Source organism: Schistocerca piceifrons, chromosome 3 (genome assembly GCF_021461385.2).
Source record: "Schistocerca piceifrons isolate TAMUIC-IGC-003096 chromosome 3, iqSchPice1.1, whole genome shotgun sequence".
In the NCBI taxonomy this organism is placed as follows: domain Eukaryota; kingdom Metazoa; phylum Arthropoda; class Insecta; order Orthoptera; family Acrididae; genus Schistocerca; species Schistocerca piceifrons.
Genome location: NC_060140.1, coordinates 143,854,522 through 143,872,178, shown reverse-complemented (window position 1 = coordinate 143,872,178; position 17,657 = coordinate 143,854,522). Strand labels below are relative to the sequence as shown.

General features: G+C 38.2%; 1 protein-coding gene and 1 long non-coding RNA gene across 2 annotated transcripts; both read right to left on the bottom strand.

Moving 5' to 3' along the window:
- Positions 1 to 1,204: 1,204 nt before the first annotated feature.
- LOC124788669 lies at positions 1,205 to 5,487 on the bottom strand. Its single transcript, XR_007016096.1, has 2 exons — positions 5,259 to 5,487; positions 1,205 to 1,505 (listed from the first exon to the last, which is right to left on the bottom strand). It is a non-coding gene; the product is annotated as an uncharacterized LOC124788669 (long non-coding RNA).
- Positions 5,488 to 14,737: 9,250 nt separating this feature from the next.
- On the bottom strand, positions 14,738 to 15,891 carry LOC124788469. Its single transcript, XM_047255740.1, has 3 exons — positions 15,774 to 15,891; positions 15,046 to 15,353; positions 14,738 to 14,875 (listed from the first exon to the last, which is right to left on the bottom strand). The coding sequence occupies exons 1-3, from the start codon at positions 15,889 to 15,891 to the stop codon at positions 14,738 to 14,740; spliced, it is 564 nt and encodes a 187-aa protein (XP_047111696.1).
- Between the last annotated feature and the right edge of the window lie 1,766 nt (positions 15,892 to 17,657).

Below are 17,657 nucleotides of genomic sequence, written 5' to 3'. Positions count from 1 at the left end.
AGTAGACAACTGAATATGAAAACGTAATAAGCTATTAAAAGGAAGATTTCTGTTGTTTATCTCAATGATTTAAAGAATGTGTTAATAGCTGAGAAGCATGGAGCTCAATTAAATCTTTTTTGTTAATCCATGAGTGTTCACAGCACCAAGAGTAAATTTACACAGCATAACCACTAATGAAGTAATGAGGCATGAATTTACAATGCAATGGAGAAAGCAAAAACTGCTCAGCTTTTACACTGCTGCTGGGAGAACAGGACACGAGGTGTGGCCACTATCTTTGCTTCATATTTAGCATGTACCCATTTTCTGAGGAGATGCAAATAGTGTCTGTGATGAACTATCAACTGCGTAAACACTGATTTAAGCATAGATAGCCCAAATATACAAATTTTAAATTAAACAGTCGCATATATAGTGTAGCTACTGTATTTTCAGCCAAGTCAAGCGCGCCAAGTTAAGGCTGCGGGGAACATAGTATTCGAGGCTTTTGGTATCACTGATGAGACAAATTAATTCACAATTCAAAATACAGTCATCAGGAATACACCAACCAATGGCAAACGCCATACCTTAGTGGTTGGGAAATGTTGATCGAAGTGCTGTTTTGTGAAAATACTACTTTAAGTAAAACATAATTCTGCCAGCTCATTGTACAGTGCACTATAACAATCTGTACCTAATCCCATGTTATATCTACTACACGTAATCAACTTAATATCAAAGAAATACTGCTGAAATACTACACAGTTTGATGATGACATAAGTGGCAAGAAAATAAAAAATCTTGGGGAGTTTGTATTAGACTCTGAACATTATGTAGAACTGTTTTAACAAAAAAAAAGAGATTCAAAATTAAACTTCCTCAGTGCACTAATGGAGAATGACCATAACATAAGCAGAATGGTGCAAGAAAACTTAATTTTGTAAATTGTGCAGAAGTTCTAGACTCTAGCATGTTACCCAGTGGGGCGTGTGTGTGTGTGTGTGTGTGTGTGTGTGTGTGTGTGTGTGTGTGTGTGTGCGTGTGTGTGCGTGTGCGTGTTTCATTCTTTTCCTAACCAATAGAAAATGATGATAAATGTAAAAACAATTCTATGTTACAAACCCACTCACTCTTCTTCTTACAAAAGTTAACAATAGTCATCCTCGGGCAACATTACTATGTTAGTATCTAAACAGTCAGACAGAAAAGTGAAACTGATCATTTAAAATTAATTCTTTATTACATATTTCAATTCAAACTGCCATCACAAAATTTTCACAAAATTTTGTTTGCATTATGTTCAACAACTTTTTAAACAGAAGAAATGTAAAGAAAATGTTAATTATTGGAGACAGTGTCAAATTATTCAAGTTTAAGTTACAAACTGAAATCTTAAATGGGCAGTCATGTTTTAATCACTTCTTCCCTCCTTGGTAGCGAGAGTTGTTAGGATTCAGTTGGTTTGAATGATTGTTCAGATCGGCTCTGCCTCCTGCCCCATGGTATCCAGAATTACGACCTGCAAACACAGAGAATATCCATATTTATTTCCGAACATTAAATAACACTAAGAGAGACATATCACAGCATGCATCATAATAACATTGAAATAATAAATAAAATACTGGATTAACATGGTAGACCACTAACTCACAAGAGAAATGGTTGGCTAATGGCTAGGAACAATAAAAATAGATCCGACTGTTTCTAAGCAAGAAACCTTAAGATTTTAGAAGGAAGAGGATTTTAATATGTAAGTATGCACACATACCTGGTGCACTGTTGTGTAGGGGAATGCTGGAGAGGGCTGGTAGCAGAAAAGGCAAGGGAACTAGTCAATCTGATGATCAACTAACTGCACAAAAGAATGGTGTGGGTCAGACTTACCTACCATGATACAGAATAAAGTACTCAGCATCACAAAGGAATTACACTCGTGCCCCTGCTCCTCATTTATTTTTATTCCATCAACTTCATTTCCTGTGCCTTCCTCTACAATCTCTCTCTCTCTCTCTCTCTCTCTCTATCAATCTATCTGTCTTCGTGTCTACCATCTCCCCTCCCCTTTAATGCCAGTAAGTGAAATATAAAGGAAGTTGAAATAAACGTATTGCACCAAAACATTAGGGGGAAAAAACCATTGAACCTCTTACTTCTTTAGATGTATTGCAGCCTGCAAATTGTGTAATGTGCTTCTGAACATCATTTGACAGCAAGTACAGGAATACTGACTATAGATGGACACAACATAGCCTCCAGCTACTGTAGATCAAGTATGGAGAAAGGAGAATTTGATACATTAAGAAGCGATATAAATTAAAATCTCTGATATCCATTTGTTTTCCAGTGATCAGCATTTTGAAGCTTGTGCTGCAGTCTTAGATTTATATACGATTCAATTTGTTTATAATGAATATTTTTTGCAAAATTACTTGATGTATCTTTAAACTACTTGACTTCCAAGTGGAATATGTAATATTAAGTGGGGATTTATATTTAAAATTTTCAGAGCATACCTACTCTAAATTTGAGAGTGCCTTACCATTCCCCTCGTGTTTAATTTTCATGAAGAGTCATGGGAACCAGAAACACTGCTATTGGTAACATTTGTATATATACACTGAGACTGAGAAATCATGGAATAATTCCATAGGAAGTAGACTCTCAGACTGCAAGGGTCAAAACCCGATGTTTAATATTAGGAGTGCATGATGTGATTAAAAGTGGAAAACTGCTAGGGTAATAAATGAAAAAGAAATTGCAAAAGTCATGAAAAATTTGTGAAATACAGACTGAAAAGATGTGCACTTCCCTGGTTTTAATGAAAAATACATGTTTTCCTAAGAAATTAACTGGTGGAGGCAGATTAAATACACATACCCTTGGATTAAAAATGAGATTAGAGTATTATCCAAACCTAAGAGAAGACTACTTCGCATTGAGGGACATGAATGGCAATAGGATTATATCACATTAAAAACTGTACTGTAAAATTTTAGGCACGCATTGGAGCTTCAAAATGTGTTTCCGAAGAAAAAAATAAGCTCCTGTAGTAACGTGACAACACATCTAAAACACAGAAAAAAGTGGGACAGGAAAAACAAATCAAGAAAATGCAGAAATTTCTTTAAAGGTAAGTAATGAACCCATTGAAAATGGTCCTAAAACTGCATAAGTGTTTCGTATCATTTTTCTGACAGTCATCACAGAATTTAGGTTCAAACACTTTCAGTAGCAGATAGCCCACAATTTCTAAGAAAAGCCTTTCCAAACAAGTTAGACAAAATTCAACTTCAATGTCTCCAAAAGAATCAAGTGTCTTAAAAATAAACAAGTTATGATTAAATCAGTAGTAAATTAATAAATGTTGCTCAGCTAAATTTGGGAAGTATTTAGTTACATGTATGATTAATCTTTTCATAAGAGTACTTTTCCACAGATATTTAAACACACTGTTGTCAAGCCATTTCACATCAAAGGAGACAAATTAGAAAAGAATTACAGACATTCCTGATACATACCTAACAGAAAAAAACTTACTCTGTGGCTAACAGTTTGGATTTAAAAAAGGACTGAAAATTGAACAGACTCTATTTACCTTGACAGATGATACACTAGATTAGAATCAAATTAGTAATTACTAACCAGCACTGGGAGTATATGGTGATTAGACTTTTGTCTGTGTGAACACTGAACTGCAATCAAGTTCATAAGAATATTTTTCCAGATGATACAAATATAGGTAAAAAGTCACCTTACTTGAGAGCCACCTAATGGAACACTCAAAAATATCAACAGATGGCTGAAAGCAAATGGACTACCATTGCATTCTGAAGACACTCAGTACATAGAGGTCAGTATGGGTACTTCCCACAGAATTCCACAAGCTATGAAAATATGTTTCTCAAACAAAGAAATACAAGACATAGAAAGTGTCAAGTTTTTGGAGCTACAAACAGATCACAACCTCAACTGGAAAACCCAATGGCTACAATTAATAAAGAACCTCCTTCAGCATGTTTGCAGTACACATGATTACTGCTATACGCAATTCAAAAATAAAGAAACTACTTCATTCTGCATATAACTGTTTCACACTGAGTTATGGAATCATTTTCTCATATTTTCAGTATATGAGTGGTGTTGCAAGAACTACAACTTGTATTAATTCAAGAACCTCTGCAGAACCCTCTTCAAAAAACTGGGTATTTTGACAGCTGCAGTATATCTAGTAATTTGCTTCGTAATTACCAACATTTCTTTTTCACAAGGAACTATTGCAGCATGAATATAACATTAGGACCAAAACAACTTGTACATAGACAACATCTGGGTACAAATGTTTTCATCACACTGTTGGGTGAATTACACATCATGTAGATATAGTAGTGGAGTTTCAAACTGAATTAAAGAACCTCTTATTGGACAACTATTCTGTGGAAGAATGTCTCCACAGAAACTCACAAATTTAACATCTTACATTAATGCATTAACTAAAATTACATTACAGTAATGGAATGTATTTCACCATTTTGCACTTACACCAGTTTATACCTTGTCTACGTTTCAGAAGGCACTCACTTTGGGATCCATGGAATACAACTAACGTAATGCAATGGAAAAGGAAACTGTATAGGGCCACTTCAGCTGTAGGGTCAGGAGTAATATCTCACACATAAGCAAGTGCCACATCCACTATTCATTATATACATAGATTAAGAAATAGCTTAAATTATAACAGAAAACACTTTGTGCTACGAACATAATTATCTATTTGTACCGATACGACAATGCATATTCACAATAAGCTTTATGGTCTCTCATTAGCAACACAGGTAATCAAAGTCATACCAAATTGGAATAGATGCCTATAAAGCATCTTCCATTTAGAAAGTTCAATCAAGTAGAACGGCGCCAAAAGTACATATTATTCTTCATGTCCCATAATAACTTATTCCAACTCAAACAGTAAGCAGCCTACATGGGAACCTATCTTACTCCATTCACATCATCACTGCTGTGAGCAGCCTCATCAGAAACTATAAATGTGTGTGATACATAAATAGTATGGCTGTAACGAGCAAAGACAGAATCAGGTATAGCCTACTGTAAATCAAACAGTAAATGGAAGTAACTCCATTTACTCAAACTCTATAAGAGAGCACAGCCTATTTCACACAGTTCAGTTTACACCGGACTAAAATAGAGTGCCGGTATATTTAGAAACGGTTTCGCCAGTCAAAACGCTTACGATAACATTAAAACAAATTACCTGGACCAGATGGCGCATGGTTGGGGTTGCACTGGTTAGTGCGATTAGCTTGCCCAGCTTTGTCCATAATAACAACAACAGTAATAACCGTACGACTACAGTTCCCCAAAACTGAGTTCTAAGCGGCTCGCATAGCTAGACATATTTATAGGAGACAGCCATCCCCTCTTCAGTTCCTTTCCCTCCCTGTCTCACGTGTCAAGAAGTCTGTGATTCATCGCGAGCCTGCCAACCTCAGATTCAGATTCAGATTCAGATTCAGATTCTTTATTAGTCATTCAGCATTGTTACATGCAATAGACTTCGTCAGTTCACTTAACTTATTAATTTTACAAAAAAAATTTTTTACACATTTAAGTTGATATTAGGCATTTCTAAAAATTCTTCTAATGAATAGAATGGATTGGTTAACAAGAAGTTATGAACATTGTCTTTAAATAATTTGTCAGGTTTGATTGACCCATTTTTAGACAATTTGTTATATATTTTAATTGCCATATACTTATGACTATTGTTAGTTTTGGCTAATCTATTTTGTGGCAACAGCAGAGAAGTACACGTTCTTGTATAGTAGCCATGTCTTTCATTTGTTACACTTAAATTAGGTAGTTCAGCAAGTATGTAGTTAACACTGTCAAGAATATATAAATTAATTACTGTTAAAATTCTATATTTAGTGAACAATGGTTTACAATGTGTTCTATTATCTACCTTAGCCATTACTCTGATTGCTTTCTTCTGGATCACCATAATTTCATTTATTTTTCTGCTGTTTCCCCAGAGTATTAACCCATACCTTAAAACAGATTGAAAAAAGGCAAAGTATGCTGTCCTTACATACTCAAATGTCACACAACACATCAGTCTCTTCAACAAATATATAACTCTTGACAACCTAACCACTATGTGATCTACATGAGAGTTCCATGTTAGACTGTTGTCAAGTACAATACCTAAAAACTTTGCCTTTTGTTTTTCTATTTTTGTAGACTTTGATAGACTGAACCACATATTCTGGGTCTTTTCCTCATTTAATAGCAGACCATTGGCATTAAACCATGATACTCACCATTTTATTTTGCTACATAGGGGCCGTATCGGTAGTGTAACTATCGAAAGTACGCGAAAAAAATGAAGAAGTGAAATGAAAGAAGAAAAGAAGATTGTAATTATTGCATAGGTACCATGTTTAGATTCCACTGCTCCAAGTTAGTAGGTTTGCAACACTGTACAAGTCACGCGGTCAATTACAGGCAGTCTAAAGATAAACGTTGCAAAGAACCAAGATATATAATACGATACCTAATATTTATTTTCATGTGACATATCGTTTACTGATATAATGTAGATGTAGCCAAACAGCAAGGAAATTAACTAATTTTCTAACTCTTTCGATGGTACATAAAGATGATAATTTATAACTTTGTAAGATATAAACATATTTAAATAAATGAAAGATCATGCTGAAAATTAAAGATATAAATATTTTACAAAGAACTATTTACGAAATTCAGACGAAATTCTGTTTCTCTCATTGAAGCAGAAGCCTTACTGACAGTAGACAAGTCAAAACTGGCTACCACATAGCGACTGGTATGTGCACGCTCTCATTTGGCGGGTGGAGTTCTCCCGATTTTTTTTCTTGAATCCTTTTTTTTTTAAATTAAAAAGCCAAAAGTTACGTACATCAGAAACGACAATTATTATTTATATCAAATACATGTCAGTGATGAAACGCATTCAGACAAGTGTAAAAGAGGGTGTATAGACATTTAACACGATGTCCCTCATACAAGAAGAAAAAGATAAGGTCTTTGTATACGCAAAAACTGCTGTGACACGGATGTTTAATAAGTAATACAGTTGCGACATAACTGTAATTACATTACATATCAAACAGGACGTGAGAGCGGTTACATAGTTGGAAATGGATGGTACTGGTATTATTTATTTTTCTTCCATCTGCTTAAATTCTGTTTTCTTGCTGAGGCTGACTTGTATCCCTCGAAGTTCTGGGTTGATAATTCAGAGGTAATGCGGGTTCCAGTGGCGTTCATGTGTTACTTATTACACCACAGCTCTGTACGCTTCGCGAACCCACTCATTAGCAACAGCAGTTGTCGTGCTCGGGTCCAGTGGGAATGTCGAACGCGAACCCGAAGCAAGGGGACGCCCGCCGTTGCACAACCCGGGGGATCCCCTAGCAGCCTGGCGGAGGCGAGGAATGTGTCGTGCGGAAGTGGGGCTTGCGTCACCTCCCTAGTGGGTGACTTCCACGTCACGCCATCCGTGACCGAGTACTGCGCCTTAACTGAAGGCGTCGGCGTAGGGAAGTGCTGCCCTCAGTGGCGCATTTTGAGTTGCTGTGTGTTGTATGTTCGGTTACATCGAAAGACAAGAACACAAATAGAATAAGACAAAACAAATTACACGACAGGGATTTCTTACTAACAGTACATACAGAAAAATTAGTTATAATCATGTGGCGCATTTGAAAATACAACAGATAGTGTGATCAGAGTAATCCTCGCTCAATTGAAGCTTTTATTTTATTTCATTTGGTTCGAGGCAGAGCCCATTTAGTCACATACAATTATTTCACATAATGCAACAAACAGGACGTTGATCTGAGTTCGTACATACGAAACGTAGTTTTATGTATATACGTAATTAAACACGAGAAAAGATGCCAAGATTTTGTACTTTTCTTATATAAGAACAGATGAAATGGCAAATACATGTGGCAACGGACCTATTCATGGGGTTAATAGCTACTCGAAGAGAACAAGCCCTTAATTTTTAAAACATTGTACAGTGTAATTCTTCTTGAATGTTTTGGCAGGAATCACAGTTTGTAGAGGGAATTAATTTTAACAGTTTGCTCGTTTTAACAGCATTCGTAGCATGCTAACGGTAACAATGTCTCTTAGCGTGAGCGCCGAGTTGAGAAACAAATGTTGGCATGGTATCTGTTGCTGAATCGTCCAGTGCTACGTGCCTTTGATAAAAGGTCCATGTGCACTAACTTAATCCACTCCGCTTTTGTTTGGTTGGCGAGTCTGCTACAAAAATCATTGTATGTTAGGGGTATATCTGCGGTAATTAGATGATGCACCATTTTCGCCGTTTGATCTAAACTTTTGTTGCCCCTAGTCCCGATATCCATTGTAAATGACAGTTGACGTAACTGCTTTCCTTGATTGAGATTTCCCAGTACATCGTGTGCCAAAAATTTACACTTTTTTTTTTTCCTTGGGCTGCACTCGTAAGAGACTGTAGGGCACTCGTCGAGTCTGTACGTATTAGGACTTTGACGACTTGTGAGTCGACTATGTAAATAATTGCTTGAGGAATAGCGTACAACTACGCCTTTATTACTGACGCTTATGTTAGTAACAGGAGAGATTATCCGTACCCGTTCAGTTATCATAAAATGCGACTCCCGCAGAGGCATACATTTTCGAACCATCCGTGGTATTTTGTACCAGTCATGCCAGTGACGCAAGTTTGACAAGTGAAGAGGTCACCAGTTCAGTCGGGGTACAAAACTTTTAGTTCTTTGATCATCATATACAGCACAGTGCATTTTTGAAGAGTTACTATTAGCTTGACATCACATATCCTCTGCGGAACTGATGTTACCATTGTGCTGTCGGATGTTACGGGATTATACCACACTACACGATGTTCATAGTAGGAGTATGGGTTTCTTCGACCAGTATGACTTAGTCCGTGTCAGATTTAGCAATCAAAGGTGATTTACAATGTAACTGATTACTGATAGAGGATCTCAGCCTCAACATATCGGTCGCATAAAAATGGTTCAAATGGCTCTGAGCACTATGGGACCTATCATCTGAGGCCATCAGTCCCCTAGAACTTAGAGCTACTTAAACCTAACTAACCTAAGGACATCACACACATCCATGCCCGAGGCAGGATTCGAACGTGCGGCAGTAGCAGTCGCACGGTTTCGGACTGAAGCGCCTAGAAGCGCTCGGCTACAACGGCCGGCGATCGCATAAAAGCTTTCGTCCTATGTTGACTGGGAGAATAGCTAGTTTCGCTTGCATGACAGATCTAGGTTTCGTTTCAATATGGACTTAAGAAATACGCAGAGCTGCACGTACCAGTCGCGAGTGAAACGGGCAAGAGGGGAAATGATAAGAAGTACGAAAATTGACCTGCGCCACAAACTGTTAAGTGACTTGTGGAGTGTAGAACATAAACACAGATGTAAATTAAGATGCTATACATGGTTTGATCAAAAGCCATAAATTAATATAACAACTGGTTGTTCATGACTTTCGGTATAACCCTCGTGCATTTCCCTGGAGTTCCGGTATCTAAAATGCAAGATACAGCTCTAGGAAGGACGCCAGCGCCTTCTGCTATCACTGCGTTTATACCCTTGCAAGTCAGTGGATAGCTGCAAGGAGAGGCGGAAGAACGTGATAATACTCAATTTCTTCCACCGCTCCTGCAGCTATCCTCTCTCGTACTACATAACATAGATTTCGTGAAGTATTGAGGAGGAAGTTGTATCTTGCCCATTCCTTCCTGGAACGTATCCTCTTGCAATTGTTACAACAGTATTCACTGTGATACACAACGAATGTATTGTAGCGTTCTTCACTGAAATGCAATGATTCACGAGCTGTGACATATTCGCAACAAGGGTCCACAGCAATACAGGAAATATTTATTTTATTGAAAATCCAGTCACGGACCGCTAAAGTGTATTAATCAGATAATTAATTTCGGTCAACGATGACCATCTTCAGACCTTAGTAATTCCGTCATTCGTGTCATTGGGTGTATAGCGGATACATTCACATTAATCAGTCATAGGGTGTATAGCGGATACATTCACATTAATCAGTCATATAAGCTTCGTCACAAAGTTATAAATTTTGAGTAAAATGATCATTTTTATGGCATAACAAATTGTGTAGTATGCTGGGATTCCTCGGCACTTCATTTGATCTCCTCTGTCTCTTCTATTAATGCCGTGGAAATGCTGCAAACGTGTACTTGCAAAGGTTAATGAAGTTGTAAAAGAATGCTGTAAGATGCGCGGGAAAGTTATCTCCTAGATACTCCTGCAGAAATGAGCAAGCTGTTTACAACTACACAACATCTATACTCTGCAAACCGCGGTGAAGAGCATTGCAGAGGGCACGTTCGATTGTACCAGTTATTAGAGCTTTTCCCCGTTCCATTCACGCATGGAGCGTGGGAAGAATGGCTGAATGCCTCTGTGCGTTCTGTTCTCAGGATCCCTATGAGAGCGGTGCAGAGTGGGTGTTGTATATTCTTAAGCCGGTCTTTGAAACTTTCTAATCAGACTTCTTCCGGCTAGTTTATGCCTATCTTCAAGAGCCTGCCAGTTTAGTTTCTTCAGCATTTCTGTGACACTCTCCAACGGGCTAGACAAACCTGTGACAAATCGTGCTGCCATTCTCCGTATAAGTTCAATATCCCCCGTTAGTCCTATTTCGTAAGAGTTCCACACACTTGAACTATGATTTGTAAGCAATCTCCTTTGTTGACTGATTGCACTTACCAGTATTCTACCAATAAGCCAAAGTCTACCACTTAATTTATTCACGGCTGAGCCTAGGCGATGTTTCCAATTTCATATCCCTGCAAAGTGTTACATCCAGGTATTTGTATAAGTTAGCCGACTCCGACAGTGATTCATTGATAGTACAGTCATAGGATACTATGTTTCCTTTTTTTCGTTTTGTGAAGAGCACAATTTCACGTTTTAAACATTTAAATCAAGTTGCCAGTCTTTACATTACTTTGAAACGTTCTCAAGATCTGACTGAATATTTTTGCATCTTCCTTCAGACAATACTTCATTACAGGTAACTGCATATGATCGTACTTTTGACAGTAAGCATAGGTGTAATACTGAGTCAAATGCTTTCCGAAAATTAAGAAATACAGCATCTACTTGGTTGCGTTGATTCAGAGCTTACAGTATGTCATGTGAGAAAAGTGTAAGCTGAGTTTCATATGATCGATGTTTTCGGAATCCGTGATAGTTGGCAGGTCATTCTATTGATACATGTATATCTGTGCAGCTGATAGAAACGTACTAAAAATATGTGTATATATCAGCGCTTTTAGATAGTAATATTACGGTAAACATCTATTTCGTTGATATTTTCGTACAATTGTGCAATTTTTAAATTTGTTGTTGTATGATTTTTAAACTCCATGTAATCATGACACGTCAATTAGCATCGCACAAGATGGTCCGCATACAAAATTGTCACCTACTAATCTATTCTGATAAGAGTCCCAGACTGAATACTTTAAACTGCGTTAGTCGTGTTCCATGGGGCCCACGGAGAACAGTCTCTGGAATGTGGGAAGAACTCAAAGATGTGCATTTAATTTGATTTAGGCGAAAACTGTAAAATGACATTACCTCACTGTGTTACAATGCTAATATTAACTATAGCTTTACTTAAGACATTAAATTTAAGAGTTTCTAAGAAGATGCTCATCAGCGGAGTAAGAGGAGTTGCCCAACAGAAAGATTTTTGATTCAGTGTTAAAATTCCACTACATAATTTGCATAACATGTAAAGTGCTCTGGTAGATTTGTGAATACACTTGTACCCAAGTATTTGACTCTTTTTTGTGCTAATGTTGATCCGTAGAAATCTTTGTAGAAGTTGTTTCTGTTCTCACTACTACATTCATACTCCTCATTATTCTTTTTTGAAAAGAGAAACATTACTAATGACAAACGTCATTAATGAATATATGTATTGCGAAGTAGTAGTCAAGATACCAACTTTTTTGAAGATATCGTTTCAAGGCGTTCTTGAATTAACGTAGATTAATTCTTACTACAACCTTCTGTATTCCCAAAATATTGTGCCTGTAACATGAATATCCCGACAAAATTATTTAGTAGCTCATTCATGAATGAAAATATGCAGAATAAACTATTTTCTCCATTCCTGAATCGTCTACAGCAGTAATCACGCACGCTACACACATGGCATAAAATCGGTCGAAGCTACTTTCTTCGTGGCTTATTTACATCTCCGTAGGATTCTTCCGATGTATATCAGCCTGGTATCACATTTTCACGCAACCAACTTTTTGCAATCATTCAACTAATGTCTGTATGTTTTGTGGTCGTTACTGTCTCCAATGATTGAAAAACACTAGTGTAATCGAAAAGGAGTGAGTAACCCCATTTCTTTGATCTGAAAGGACCTTGCTGTAGAAAACGTTTCCGACCGCCCCGAGACACTGACTCACCGCTTTCTGGATGATTTCCAGCGTCTCGCAGCTGTTCTCTCATAGAACTGAGAAGATAGTAGTCTGAGGGTGCCAAGTCGCGAGGGAACGGTAGACTTTCTCACCCGAATATGCTGCTTTTCTCCTTAATGACACGAGTACTTTGAGACGGCACCGTATTGTATTGTAGGACAGCCATAGTCTTAGGCTATTCTTCACGCATTAGATCTATTTCAAATTATATGCATTCGGTACCACGTATAGAATGTTCCACGAGACATGAAGTACCTAGTCGGTATTCCCTGAATGAAACGACAAATCATATGGCAGTTATAGCCGGGATCCCTACCTGCGGTTCAGTTGACGCCACATTAGGCGACTTGTGACTCGATGATGACGAAATGATGTTGAAGCAACACAACACCCACTCCCCGGGTGGGAATCGGACCAGGGCCTGCTGCATTGCAGTCAGACGCGCTGACCACTCAGCTAAGGAACGACTTCGGCAATAACTTGCAGAAAAAAAGGAAGAAAGAAAGGTTTACGCTCCTGTTTCTATCATCTGCCTACGAGAAGGAGCCTACAGCCTGCGGCGGCTGTATACCCCGCACTGACGTCACTCCATCATTTTTACCAGGGCTTAATTTCGAACGGTATGGCGTTCCTGCACCTTCTAGCGAATTTGTTTTGAACACACTGGAACAAGTCGGCACCGGAGATTTAAAACAGTACACGTGTATTAAACATCTACGAATCAGAAGTCTCGGTGGGAACAGCAGCGTATTACGGAATATTACCCGCACGCGGTACAACATACTGAGCAGTACGATGAGAAAGCGTCAATATCTTTTGAAGTTCTGCTGTCTCTTATGTGTTGCGCAACGGTCAGTATTGTTGCGCAACAGCCAGTATTGAGCTTTGCTCGTGAATATTGAGCGTCTGAGTGTGTTCTTGAGTTGGAGAGCGGGTGTTGAAACAAACATGCTATTTGACCGAATATTTCTGATTTTCCCAGATTTCTGCCGACAGAGGACAGGAGCGAGACGTGCCTGAATGAAGTAAGAAAAGATGGAAGGTATGCTTGTCCCTCCGGCCAGTACGTTTTCTGCGCCCTAGTTTCGGTTGATGCGATCTGTTACGTAAAAGAAAACGAATTCACGAATAAGGCTTCTGTGGATGATTAATAACATTACGGGAGTTGCAGGGCGTTGTGCCTATAAGTTTAACACATGTTTAAATAAACGTTTTCTCTGCCATTGCTCAAACATATGGTGTCGTAAGGCCACTGAGAGTTGAACACTCGTTTAAACAAACTTTTCTCTGCCATTGCTCAAACATGTGGTGTCGTAATATGATGTCTTTAATTATGTTGGCAGAAAATTACAGAGCGAAATACGGTATATTGGAGTAAAAATAACTTATTGCTCTTTTCTTTATTGCAAACCAAAAGTTACACCGTAACCATAACAACAGGACAAATAAAAACAAAAACATAATTTTATAATGTCACGGAACACGGCCGCACACAGAATGAATATAAATGTCTGGTGCACTCATCACGAAAACAGAAAATGAAGCGACAAAAAAAAAAAACTCTATACAACAAGCTCACTGCTATCAACATTCTTCACTCTTGTTTTATTGTTTTGAGATCACTGACAGAGCTTTTCTGTTTGATATGAATTTGTCTCTAGTTACAGGTTTTATGAATAAGTCAGCCAACTGTTTATCAGAATAAACATAACAGACTTCAGTCTCATTATTTTCAACATGTTCACGTATATAATGGTACTTAATGTCAATGTGCTTGTTGTGTTGTGAAGTTCTGTGTTTTTTAATCAGGCGAATACCACTTTGATTGTCAACATGTGGTGTTATTGATTTGTCTAACTGAAAACCAAGTTCACTGAGAAAACCACGGGCCGGCCGAAGTGGCCAAGCGGTTCTAGGCGCTACAATCTGGAACCGCTACGGTCGCAGGTTCGAATCCTGCCTCGGGCAGGATGTCCTTAGGTTGGTTAGGTTTAAGTAGTTTTAAGTTCTAGGGGACTGATGACCTTAGAAGTTAAGTCCCATAGTGCTCAGAGCCATTTGAACCATTTTTTGAGAAAACCACGCAACCAGACAACTTCAGTAGCAGCATCTGAAGCTGCTATGTATTCGGCCTCCGTTGTTGATCTGCTTACACATTTCTGCCGACGTGTACCATGTCACAGGCCCACCTGCTGACAAGCTCGCATAGCCTGTTGTTGACCGATGGGTGTCGCAGTCACCAGCAAAGTCGCATCTGAGTAGACCACCAGTCCAGTAGAGTCAGCTTTGTACCGTATGCTCAGGTCCATGGTCCGCTGTAGATACGTCATAATCCTTTTAACAGCATGCCAATGATCTAGACCCGGATTATGTAAAAACCTACTCACCATGCTCACAGTGAACATGATTCTCGCCGTGAGAGAGTTGCTGCACACATTAAGCTGCCGACTGCCTGCCTATAAGGTTTGTTTTCCATCTCGCTTACCTCATGTTGGTTTGCAGTAGACTGCCCACTGTGCAACATAGTTCCAACATCAAAAGGGGTGGAGTTCGGTTTTGAATTATCCATGTTGAACTTCTGAAGTAAGCAATTGATGTATCTTTCCTGGCCTATACATATTTCTTTTGTAGAAGGGCTGTGTTTTATTTCCAATCCAAAGAAGTATTTTCCATTGCCCACAGTAATTTCAAACATTGATCCCAATGCTGTCAAAATATTTTCCAGTATTTTTGGAGACTTACAAATAAGCAATCCATCATCCACATAAAATTCCAGGTAAACATCAGTGTCATCTGTTAAAGCATGGAAAACACATTTACCTGCATTCAGTTGCACAAAGCCAAACATTGTCAAAAACTGTACAAATTTTTGATTCCAACAACGTGGTAATTTTTTGAGTCCATATAGACTCCTCTTCAATTTGCAAACATTATTTGGGCCTTCTACAACGAAACCTTTTGGTTGCTCCATGTAAACTACTTCTTTCAAATCCCCATTCAGGAATGCAGTCTTAACATCAAACTGCCTAATTTCCATATCTTGTGAAGCTGATATGGCTAATAAAACTCTGATTGAATCATATCGGACCACAGGAGAGAATGTCTCTTCATAATCAATGCCTCCTCGTTGTGAATAACCTTTTGCACATAATATAGCTTTAAAGCGGTCAGTTTTTCCCTCAGAATTCTGCTTCACACGATAGACCCGCTTACATCCAGACGCCTTGCGGTTGTGTGGTAATGGTACTAGATCCCAAGTTTTGTTCTTCTTCAGGGATGTCATTTCCTCTTCTATTGCTTGTTTCCGCTTTGATGAATCTTTCGATGCCATTGCTTCTTCAAAAGTTTGAGGTTCAAAGATAATGGCAGAACAAGCTATATCTTGGTCCCGAAAACAAGCAGGTTCTCTCAGATTAGACCGATCTCTCAGATTCATCCTTTGATTTTCTTTCATTTATTCACCAGTATCATCCTCTTCAGATTCTTCTCGAACATGTTTTTTATTTTCTTTCATTTGTTCACCAGTATCATCCTCTTCAGGTTCCTCTTGAACATCTCCTGCAGCATGGTCTCCCAGATAAAATTCAGTATGTTCTATGTTTAAGCTATAGGTTTGTTCTTCACTGAAAGAGACATTGCAGGAGATTGTAATTTTCTTTGACTCAGGATTGTAGAGGCGACAATTGGTATTCTACCCATCATAGCCAACCATGATCAATTTCTTTGTTTTACTATCCCATTTTGATCTAAATTTATCAGGAACGTGTACGTATGCTGCTGATCCAAACTTCATCGTGTGTCCTAAAGAAGGCGGTTTTCCAAAACATTTTTCATATGACGTAACATTGTCGTTTGCTTTACATGCTCGGCGATGTAAGATATATGCAGAACAGTTTATTGCCTCTGCCCGCAATTCGTGAGACAAGTCAGTACTTAATAACGTAGCGCGTGCACACTCAGCAATGGACCTGTTTTCTCGTTCAATTCGGCCATTCTGTTATGGTGTACAGGGACTTGTTTTCTCGTGTATTATACCATGTTGCTTGAAATAATCTTCATATTGCTTATTTCTTATTTCGGTTCCATTGTCACTTCTCAGACCTTTGATTTTGTTTGAAATATGTCTTTCAATCAGTCTCTGAAATTCCAAAAACACAGGGAAAGTATCATGCTTACTTTTAAGAAAATACACGAACCTGTATGAAATGCAATCATCCTTGAAAACTATGTACAATTGTGCACCTCCAAGAGACGGTTTTGTCATCCATCCACTCAAATCAACGTAAATAAGTTCACCAGCAACTTTCGATCTTGATTCAAATTTGAATTAAAAGAGTTTCTTTTCATATTGCCTGACATGTTTCACAATGATTTTCAACTTTCTTCACATTGAGACCAGGTATTAAGTTCCGATCAGCCATATTCTTGAGACCACTGAAATGAATGTGCCCAAGTCTCTCATGCCAGATCATGGTGGAATTCAGGGAAGCAGGTTTTGACTGTAGTACATCTGGACGTTTAAACAACGTTTGATAATACTGATTGTTCATCTTAATTCCTGCTGCAATTAGGCCTGAGCTGCGAACTTCCATTCTCTTCTCGTCAAAAATAACTTTAATTCCTCTTTTTGTTACTGCTCCCCCTGAAAATAAAGTTTTCTTTAGCTTAGGGCTATATAATGTGTTTTCCAAAGTGCGAGGTTGCCATTTACCCTCAACTAATGACAATACTTCAATTGATCCAATAGCTTCTGCTTTGACGATCGAGTTGTCTCCAATTTGAATAAATGAGTCATCCGACTGAATTGGCTTAAATGTGTTGAACCACTCTTTGTGTGACGTCATATGTTTTGACGCAGCAGTCAGCTAACCAAATGTTTTCACGAGCTGGAGCAAAAACATACGCATGTTCTTCACTCAAAGCTTGGTGCTCAGTCGTTATCAATTTTCGTATTAAGTTTTGGTAATAGTCTTCTGCACCCAGATTTAAAATGTCCCTTTTTGTGATAGTAATAACATTCAACGTCTTTTCTACTAACCATGTTCGACGTACGGTTGTTACCAGTATTTGAACTGCACTTACGTGTTTTGTCCACAT